This window comes from Protopterus annectens, chromosome 2.part0, assembly GCF_019279795.1.
Source record: "Protopterus annectens isolate FY-2018-M chromosome 2.part0, PAN1.0, whole genome shotgun sequence".
NCBI classification, from domain to species: domain Eukaryota; kingdom Metazoa; phylum Chordata; order Ceratodontiformes; family Protopteridae; genus Protopterus; species Protopterus annectens.
The window spans coordinates 309,710,511-309,721,823 of record NC_056728.1 but is presented as its reverse complement, the minus strand read 5'-3'; the positions used below and the strand labels follow the sequence as shown (position 1 = coordinate 309,721,823).

The window sequence follows — 11,313 nt, the reverse complement described above, 5'->3', positions numbered from 1 at the left end:
AATCTTTTGCATAGGAAGTTCCAGCCTACCCTGCTGACAGTGGTGTGAGAACTATGAGTGGTAGGAAGGTGTGAGAACCACGAGTGGTAGGAATGTGTGAGAACCACGAGTGGTAGGAAGGTGTGAGAACCACGAGTGGTAGGAAGGTGTGAGAACCATGAGTGGTAGGAAGGTGTGGTAGGAAGGTGTGAGAACCATGAGTGGTAGGAAGGTGTGAGAACCATGAGTGGTAGGAACTGTACACTGTCAGACTTCTTAACAGTGACAACTTCTATAAGCTAGAAGTAATAAACCAGCTTAACTGAAAGGACTGTTAAAAATGTTTACTGATATCTCTAAAGGAATATAACATTTATGTGGAAATAACAACAACTAGCTTCCCATCTTACTTCTCTGTAAGCAATTACTTTGTTATACTGAATAATGCTATTTAAATTTCCTTGAAGCACATTTATTGTACTATTTTCAATGCTTTAAAATAGCAAATGCATTACAGGCAATTAGATTATATATTACAACTTCACTGAAATCTTTTTAATAAAATTACTTCAGATAAAATATGCTGTTGATACATCACAGTATTTTGACTTGACATGCAGCCCTGCAAAACTATGGCATGTTTGCCTGTCTGATCAAAGAGCTGCAGTATCTAGAGAACTGAGAATGCATTGGAGGAAACAGCAGATATCCAGGTGTTCTCTGTAGACTTTTCTCCAGAACGTCATTTACCCGTTCTCCATGGCAAAGTCGTTCTCTGTGTTCTAAATAAAGGCTTTCCTCATGAGGTCCTGTGGATACACCAATATGCTCAGCATTCTGAAAAAAAAATCAGTATGACAATTGTTTTCACTTTTGCTTGTACAAGAGTTGGAACAAATAACCCAAAAGAAAGTTGATATAAATAACTACCTCAGGGTAATCAATGTCATCTAATACAATTTCTCTTAGCAGTAAATACTTTTTCTTTTCAGCAAGTAAGATATATTTAAAGTAATGCATTTTACAGAGCTGTGGAAATGTGTTAATGTCTGTCTCTAAGGGTGACAAAATATAGTGCTTCAGCTGATTTATCCTAAAAAGGATAATATCCAAAACAATGAATATAAATACTTAATGGATAATTTCCTGACAGGAATCATAGGTTCATAGATTTGTGGGTAAGTATACTAGGTAATCAGTCTGCAGTCTATTTCAACCCTAGCCAAAAAAAAAAAAAAATTCAAAATTTCTCTCTAGCTTCAAGGACGTCAAAACAAGATAGTCTGAGTGAGGATTTGAGCTGGCCTATCCAATTACCTAGGTTTACCTTGAGGGTCACAAAGGTGTTACTCTGTCTGGCATGTAGTGGAAGTTTGTTCCAGAGGTGAGGGATATGTTGGGATGTGAATCTATCATACCAATATGGCTTATTTATCTGCTGATGAAGGTTTAGTTCCTTTAACCAAGTATTTGAGGTAGCATTAGTTCTGTGAAGGAACAGGAGATCAGGGTCCATATCACTTAGTCGAACTTGCTAATTCCTTTTTGTCGAAGTCACAAATCAGCAAACAGACTTTTAATCAAAGTTTTTCCTAGGGCAAACCAATGGTTGGCCACCATATGGAATTTGCCCCCCCCCCCCCTGTATTGTGATCTCGGAGTTGGTATATTTAGTTAGGGAGGTGTGAGGGCACAGCCCCCCACCTCAGTAGGTTTTAAGTTTTATGATTTTTTTCACTGTGGCTGGGGTGGCCTACCATTGGTTTGCCCTGGAAAAAACTTTGATTAAAAGTCCATTTGCTGATCTGTGACTTTGACAAAAAGGGGTCGATGAATAGGCATTCGATGATTAATAAGTTTGACTAAGTGATACAGACTTGAGGATCGAATAGGGCTGGGTTTTTATGGCATGAAGGGCTTCCAGTCTGTCCTGGTAGCTAAGAGTTTTGAGGCCATTGATCATTTTAGTTATGACATTCTGAAGTCTCTATATATGCCAAAAGATGCACTGTATTCAATAATAGGTCTGATAAGATACGAGTAAAGTGGAATTAAGACTTCTTTGGATTTAGTGGACATACCTTTGGAAATTTAATGGGCTAGATAAAAGACTTTCCAAATTACTGTGGAGACATGATGGCCAAATGATAAGGAATAATCAACAAGAGTACCTAGATCCCTTACAACAGTGTCCCATTGGAGGGCTGCATCTCCTATATGGTAACAAAAACTGTTTTGTTTACCAAAATGAACTATGCCACATTTTTTTATTTAATTTGAGACCACTATCCTTGCACCAGTTGTTAACATGGACTAACCCATGCTGGAGCAATTGTGAATCAACTGAAGATCAAATGACAACACCAAATTTACAGTCATCTGCAAACGTAGTTAACCATAGGGCAGGAGCGCTGGCCTGAAGGTCTGTGAAATATGGTCCGATTATACTTTATCACCATTTCACTTCATCAACAAGAAAAAACAGTGCTTCATTCAATCTAAAATCCTTTTCATCGACACTACACTTCATCGAGCAACATTTCATCAACAATTTCATACACACTAAATATACCTCCAAAAGCTTTTTTGCAGGGTGGCAAGCCCCCTATCCCCACCTAACATTAATATTCTAACTCCATAGTTGCACAACTGTGGGGAAAAAAGAATGCTCCTTACACACTAAATCACTGCTGGTGCACTTACTTAAACTTCTGGAGACGGTGGCACAACGTAACATTGGGAGTTACCATGGTAAAAACACCGATCAGCACTAATTTGCATTGTAATTCCAATCCTCCAAAATCACACCAGCAGTAATTTCCTATACCATTAGACACTTTTCACTGAAATGAGTGTCGATAAAATGTAGCGTTGATGAAATGAAGCACTGCTTTTTCTTGTCAATGAAGTAAACTGCTAATAAAATAAACAGAACTCAAGAAATATATGGCAAAAATGAGGGGACCTAAAACTGAGCCCTGTGGTACACCACTGATAATGTTTTTGCTTTCAAAGAGGCACCTACTACTCTAACCACATGGGCTCTGTCAGACAACCAGTTAGCTATCCATCACACAATATAAGGCTTTATATTCAGATTTACAAGTCTGTCAATAATACCTGCATTGGAAAATGAGGAATAGTGTCAAATATTTTTGGCCAGGTCTAGATATGCTGTATGCACTACCTAACCACTACCCACTGCTTTGTTTACTTTTTCAAAGAAATAAATGAGGTTAAAGATGTAGGCCCATCCTTTTACAAAGCCAAACTGATGAGGATCCAGGGTTAAGACATCTACCCCAGTCAACTACAATACTGACAATATGTTGCTAAGAGCTGACCCAGTTATTGGGGATTTGTGAACATATGTGGATAGTGACCTAACTTTTACCAATATGTGTCTATTGTAGTAAGAAAGCCCTTCTATATTGCACAGCTTATAAACAAAGGGATTGTGTACAGATCTAGGGGTGTCATTGTCCCCCTTTACTCAGCCTTCATTATGCCATTCAATTAATTTAATGCTCCTTTTGGCATGTATCTGTCCAGACACATGCAACAACTGGCACACCCACATAGATACCTTACTAAAAGGATGCAAGGCCTAAACAACATGTCCTACATGAACTGACCCAAAGCCTAGGCTTAAAATGTCCTGGAAGGGAGGGCAGTCAGTTTAGGACTTACCTAGGAACCTGTCTGGTATCCATGGCAGTTCTGATGTACTGCGCATGCCTACCCAGTACATCAGAGCTGTGGCCAAAAGCAACGGAGAAAGCAAGATCTCCGTTGCTTTTTTACTGTTTCGCTATGTTAAATGGGTTTAACATAGCGAGACAGGTTTAAAAAAAAGCAACGGAGAAAGCAAGATCTCCGTTGCTTTTTACACACTGTGTCGCTATGTTAAAGGAGTTTAACATAGCGAGACAGCTTAAAAAAAAGCAACGGAGATCTCCGTTGCTTTTTTTAAACCTGTGTAGCTATGTTAAACTCTTTTAACATAGAGAGACAGTGTTTTAAAAGAGACTTATACTAATGGAAAAAGTCCGGGCGACCGGACCTTTTTCCATTAGTATAAGTCGATTTACAATGTGCATGCTGGCCAATCAGCGTGCACGTTTTGGAATATTAATGGGGGGTCATGGTATAATAAGAGATTTTCAATGTCCAGAGTAATGAAGTCTGAGAGAATGTGCTCCATAGCCTCCTATATGAAGCTAGTGAGATGAATTGGTCTATAGTTACTAGGGTCCTTGGTTGGGTCACCCTTGTGTAGTGGCATTGCAATGACTATTTTCCAGGCTTCAGTAATGTAACCAGTGGAGAGACTGAGATTAAAGAGGTTAATCAGGGGTTCAGACAGGCCATACTTGGAACTGATACTCAGGGAACCTGGTATGTTGTCAGGGCCCATGGATGAAGTATTCTTTTTGAGTGAGCAGAGAAAACTTATTCCATAGTAATTAAAGGGTGTGGCTTGGCTTATGGAACCTGTGGAATAGCTATAACTGTAGGTGGAATAAAATTTGCACTAAATTTGTTAGCTAAGATATTTCCTTTGGGTCAGAGAATGTGCTAGTATTATGAATAACGTCTGGACATTGTTGGGTGTTAGTTCTTAACTTCCTGACATAGTAAAAGACAGATATGTAGTTATTTTTTGTTTTAGTGGCTATTTTAAGTTCATATTCAGCTTAGCTTAGAGCTTCCTAATGGTTCCCTTAAGGTCTTTGTTATTTTGTTTAAGTGTGCTCTTATGATAGGTAGAATGAGACCTCTTATAAGCATTAAGCAATTTCTTTCTGTTGTTATATAGTTCATTTATAATGGTATCCCTCCAGAGGGAAGTTGTTTTTTAATTTCTCAGTATATTTGTTGCATATATGGACTATCTTATCAATACATGTATTTAAGTGGAACTAAAAGTCAGAGACATAGGTAGCAGCTTTAACAATGGGATCCTTCAAAGGAAGATTACAGCAGCACTTATTTAAGTTATTAAGTAAGTGAAGAAGGTTTGCTTCTGAGAAGTCCCTAAACACAGAGCTATTTACAGAGGAAGCACCACCAGTGTTAATGGAAGAGGTCACTAAATTATGGTCTGATTTAACAAGACATGATGATACATATGGAGCTGTGCAAGAAGTGGCCATTTTGTGAGGACTAGATCAAGGATATTGGGGCCCTAGTAGGATGGTTGACTACTTGTGAAAAATAGCATTTATAATGTTAAGGAAGTGCTAGGCATGGGGACCATTGGCAGTGTAAGTCAGCCATTTTATTGATGGATAGTTGAAGTCAATTCAGTACAAAGGTCTTTGGTTTAATAGGAATTTAAGCTAATGTATTTCACAGAAGGGGACACAGAGAATGTTCTATACCTAGCTATGAAGTGGAAATTAATCATGTTTATGGTGATTTGCACTTCTAGGAGTTCAAATGTGGTGTCCCAAGGAATCTGTTATGAGGTGATATCCTTGACAAATACTGATAACTCCCTCACAATTGTCAGTAGATCTGAAGATGTACTAGGTGTTATACCCAGGAAAAGAGTGAATGCTTTCACTATTCCAAAACCATGTTTCTGTAACTGCCTGTATACAAATTTCTTCAAATTGCTGGGTAGCCTGAAGTTCGGGCATTTTTTTGTTAAGACTTTTAACACTGAGTAGAGCCACATTCATTTTACTTTACTAGGTTGGAATGTCCATTAGATGGACTCTGCCTAAAAAAGACACTATGAGGCAGCAAAGGCTTTAGCTAGAAAGCCTTGGTAACAGAGATACAGGCCATCCCTATCAAAGCAGGAACTGGATCCTTCTAAAATGACACCAACTACAAAGCCAATTATTATATCTAATTAGCTTGCCTTTGAATCTTCGCATTGTTCTAGGTGATGGCAAAATACCACTCAAGACCAGTGTCTTTCCTGCCACAGACACATGCATAGCAAGCTCAGTCATATCGTGCTGCATGCCCCTCTGAGTAGAGTGTCTAAGGTCATTCATACCCATGTAGACCACTATCAGGTCATAATCATATGTGTCAAGATGGAGGGATCTAACAGCCTTTGTTACATCCTGGATCCTGGCTTCAGAAAGACAGCTAACTGTCACTCTATTATCCAGCCTGGTGAAGGTGGTGTTTGTAAGTCTTACTACAGTGATACCTATTACTAAAACATTACCGTGGTTTGCTGCAGTCTCAGTGAGCTATAAGGGTATGGAGTCAGCACCCTTGTGACTCTTAGAGGTATGCATCTCAGGTGTAGGGGTGAAGGGTGAAAATGGGTGTGTTGTTGTGCATAGTAATGTCGAAGATTTCTTAGTCTTTGGCCTGAGAGGCTTAAACAGCGTTCTTTGAAAAACCTCAGAGTAAGATGGTTCAGTGGAAATGCCCTGTGCTGTATGTGTATATGTGTTAGCCTTATTAAATGTGTTCTGAGGTGAGACGTTAACTTCCAAGTTGAAGAAATACTTACATCCCTCACAAACTGATTCACTGTGCGGTAGTAATAAAGAGTTTTCAATAAGCATGAGGCAGTTACTACACTGCCTCAAAATACCTAATGTTATCGGGCTGGCTGCAAAAGGAGACATAGCTGACTGAGATTCCATACCGGCCAGTGCAGATGAAGGGGTATAGGACAGGTTAATAACTTACTTTTGGTATACAACAGAAGAGAATAGCTGACTGGGCTAGAAAAGGGTGTTAAACTAGGCTATGGCTAAAGGGTAAAAGAATGAGCTGTGACTACCGTAGCAGTTACAAGTGAAAAAAGAAATGTAAAAGTGAAAGGCTTTGTAGGATCAATAAGGAAATGAGTAACAGAGGCAAGTTTAACCAAAGAGCTTTACCCAAAAAGCTGATGTGGTTTCTGCCTAGTCAGTAAAAACAATGAACAATGGATAGTCTAACTCAATGGATCCAGATGCAGTAACTGTAATAGGTGCAAATAATCTAAATGTATAGTTTCAAGTGCAATAATAGTATAGCAGACAGTCAAGTACTAAAGGTATATCACAAGGTTAACAATGTACTTTCTAATGTGGTATTGTACAGCACTAACTTTAAATACCATAACACTATAATAATCAGAACAAGCATGAAATGTCAAAGCAGGCTGATGGTATTAGTTTGGGGATGGTACTTTTTCGTAGCAGATGAGCACCTGGAGGCTATTCTCAGCCAATACCCATCATGAGATTTTCTACATTTGTCAGCCAGGTACCCCCCAATGGGAATAAGTATCCCTTTTCATGAGTAACCTGGGAATGCTCTCTGGGCAAGTGACTTGCTCAAAGCCATATAGCAGGTAGCTGCAGATGGAGGGAATCAGTCCTGTACCCTTGACTACAAGAAGCAGCTCAGTAGCAGCTTAAGCACCTTGATCCTCTTCACTAACTTTTAACACTAAAACAGGGGCTGCATACATTCAACTTCAGAAATCTTCTGGAAAGCCCAACATCTTAGTGGTGACAAAGGAATTTAGAGGATACGTCTGCAGACTTAAAAGCAAATTCCATGTCTAAGACCTGAGAAGAAACTCCTGCATAATTAATCATTCTGATTTTACTGTTGCTACCCTTTCTTTTAGAAAATAATACAAGAAAAGGTAAAGTTGATGTTCGAATGATCACTTCTACAGTAGCCTGAGCTATATAGATTATATCCTCTTAAATATGTAAAAGCTGGCCAGCTTCCAAAGCTTAAGAGTACCTTATATGCATCCAAAGTATCCTTAAGCAGAAAACAGAGAAAGACGCAACGTGTCCCCAGTCTGTCTCTGAAAGGTTCCTGTGGCAAGTAAAGTGAGGCCAATACATACCCTGGTGTCCCACCTCAGTCCTCATCTTTGGGTCGTACAAACTCACCAAAGTCCTTACTATACCCCTGTCCCCTCAAAATCTATCAATAATTTATTGGTCAGCAAAGTTAAAATTAGTTAATCTTTGCCTATATTAGGACCTTCTCGGTCGGTTAGTACCACTGGGCAGCTGTGGTTTTTGGCAAGGCCAAGACAAACAGCTCACTCTGAGAAACAGGCTGGCAGATCAGCAAGCATCTTCAATAATGCCAAAGTAGATAGTAAATGAGGGACTTTGCCTTTTTTAAAGCATATACGTACTCCGCTAAAGCACATAAAAAAGCAACTATGAACCACAGACATGGTAAAACAGCTAATTTACATAAGATTGTTACACAAATTTCTGGCATTTCTCATTTATATGTCATTAAAGTCTCATTTGCATGAGATTTTTGCAAGCTGGCTAAATTGGTTGCACCTAAGCACAGCTGCCATCCGTGAATCATGCTGTCTCTGCACTTATGTGCAGCCTGCATTAATTTCCACTATGCCTATCCCTCATCTTCAAAGCCCATGTGCACATAAATAAACAGTGACTCTAGCAAACAATAAATGAGTACCTCACTGATCATTTTACCTTTCATTTACCAAGCAGAAATAGCACCTTCCGTTCTGTTCAAAGAACACTGCAGCACCTGCACGATTAATTCATTCTCTACCCTAACTTTTAGACTGTAAAGTTGTTCTGTAATTTACCACAAGAACATTCTTAGTGCAAAATGTTTCATTGCTCATTGCTGTTTTTGCTTGTTCTAGACTACAATATAATAGTGAATATTAATGTTTTTCAGTCAGGTTTGATGGTTACAGAAATGACCACCAACACGAACCAAATGTCCAAACCAGAACGAGCATGAATGAAGAAAGAAAAAAAAACAGCAGAACAACCATGGCAGATGACTCCACTTGGATAAAATAAAAGTAATAAAAACAAAACACAGGACAAGTGCTTTCACGTTATTGCTATGCTTCTTCAGATCCTAATACACTGATTAAATATCATGCCATTTTATACCATTCAATAGTCTATTAACAAGAAATAAACAGGAAAATGAAGCAGATGGGTTAGTTGTAAACTTATCGTCCCAAGTGCTAATGAAGGAACATTTCTCCATAATCAATAGTGGTTTATCATTCGTACCAGCAGCACCAGCACAAGTAAGTGATCTAATAACTGACTTGAGGCTCTTTGCACGAAATATAACTTTGAAACTGTACTTTGAACAAACAGAAAGCACAGCTCATAATGTTTATAAGAGACCGAGTAATTTTATACCAAATATACCATCGCACATTGACTCCTTTATACAAATGTGTGAGAAGGAGATTTATGAGAAACTATATAAACTGCATAGGAAGGATTTTTACAATCTGGATCTAATGGAGAGACAAGCTTTATCTAGTCTTCAGAACATGACTGATGTTGTCATGTCCCACAGATAAAGGTGGTACCATTGTTTTGATGAATAAGATAGACTATTTCAATGCAATGAAAGTGCTTTTAGATGATTGTAGTACCTATAAGTTAACATGGACTCAATTTCAGAACATAACTACTAACATTTATGATTGTTTCTATGATCTATTAATGAATAGACAGATAGATGAATCAATGTATAGCTTCTTGAATGTTGCCCACCCAACCATACCACTACTTAAGAGTCTGCCTAAAATATATAAATCGCTGATAACACCGCCAATGAGACTAATAGTAGCAGGTGAAGGATGGGCAGTGGAGCCACTCTCGATCTATGTAGAAAGCAAATTAAAACACATTGCTATGAATATTCTTACCATTTAAAGGATACCTCGCAATTTTTGAATGATTTAAAAGAATATAATGTGATGAATGTGACAATTATGTGTTTAGTGGTTACTTTAGATGTCAAAAATGTATTTACATGCATAATAAATTGTTATGGTATTGAATAGATATACAGTATCCTGACAGAGAAGGGTGTTTTTACCAAAGATAATATAGCCATGATCTGCATATTTTTGGATTTAATCCTATGTAATAATGTCTTTTTATCTGAGTAACAACTATATTTGCAAAAATGGGATGGCGCCATGGGCACCCCATGTGCAAATTCTTATGCAAATCTGGTTATGTATTATTGGGAATGTCTGTATCTCTACAAACATGAATTTAGTAACAGCATTAGACTATATAGGCATTTTGTGGATGATGTCTTCATCTTGTGGACAGGGGGAATAGACACATTACACACATTTGTCACCTACTTGGAATCTACAACTGAATTCCTAAGATTTACCATTTCTAGTTCCTACTCTAATATTGATTTTTTAGACATCTCTCTCACAAGAGATGCAGAAGGTAGAATAATTACATCCCTATATAGAAAACCATGTTGGCGTAATAGTCTACTATCTAATGATAGCATGCATCCTAGACATGGTTTTCCCAATATAGTAAAAAGTCAGTTTATGAGGATTAATAAGATTTGTAGTACAGGGGAACACCTATCCAAGGAAACTGATACTTTAGGGAAACTTTTCATAGATAGAGGATATAGTAAACATCTAGCAGACACCATTAAAGAAGAAGTAGCCAGCGGTAGCCTCAATATAAACAATATGAGTGTGGATGTTTCCATGAATACTGGTCATAGAAAGGGACAAAGAATGGAAAAGGTACCTTTTATCACCAAATTTACCAACAATAGATTAGTAAAAGATATTATAAGTAAACATTGGTGCATACTAAGTATGCCTAGCTGGTAGGTGACATGCCACGTTTTATTTATAAAAATAGTAGTAATCTCAAACAACTACTATGCAGTGAGAGCCAAAAACACCCATTGGAAGGAGTAAGGAATGGCACCCATTCTTGTAGGAAGTGTAAAATGTGTAGGGTCATAACTAAGGAACAATAATTTATACATCCTCACATACCATTTACATTTAAACCATGGTTTTATGCAGATTGTAACATTACAAATATAATTTATTTAGCTACCTGTGATGTATGCCATTGTTTTTTTCATAGGAAAGACTACTCAGTGATTAAAGGAAAGAATTAGCAAGCATTTGTATGAAATAAAAAATAAAAATATGAAGAATGCATTAGCGAAACATGTTATGGAGTTACCAAGGCACACTTTCATTTTTAGAGTGTTACATAAAGTTTATAAAAACATAAGTTGAGGTGACACTAATAACTTTTTAGAACAGATTGAACTGAGATGGGTTTTAAGATTACAGGCACATTTGTATCCAGGTTTAAATACTAGTGTCAGCATTAAACCAGTTTTAAACGGAAGGAGGCTTAAGAGCATCAAAAAGCAGTAATACATTTGCATAATTGGATAACTGAATGATTATTTCTTGTTAATAGACTATTGAATGGTATATAATGGCATGAGTTTTAATCAGTGTATTAGGATCTGAAGAAGCGTAGCAATATGTGAAAGCCCCTGTCCTGTGTTTTGTTATTATTACTT

General features: G+C 37.7%; 1 protein-coding gene across 1 annotated transcript in view; it reads right to left on the bottom strand.

Annotated features, from left to right (window-relative positions):
• Positions 1-435: 435 nt before the first annotated feature.
• The window catches only part of TEX43 (testis expressed 43), a 116,562-nt gene continuing 105,684 nt past the window's right edge, over positions 436-11,313 (bottom strand). The window contains exon 3 of the mRNA XM_044060784.1: positions 436-816. Within this exon, the coding sequence (XP_043916719.1) occupies positions 610-816 (207 nt within the window). The 3' untranslated portion in view covers positions 436-609. The remainder of the gene's footprint in view (positions 817-11,313) is intronic.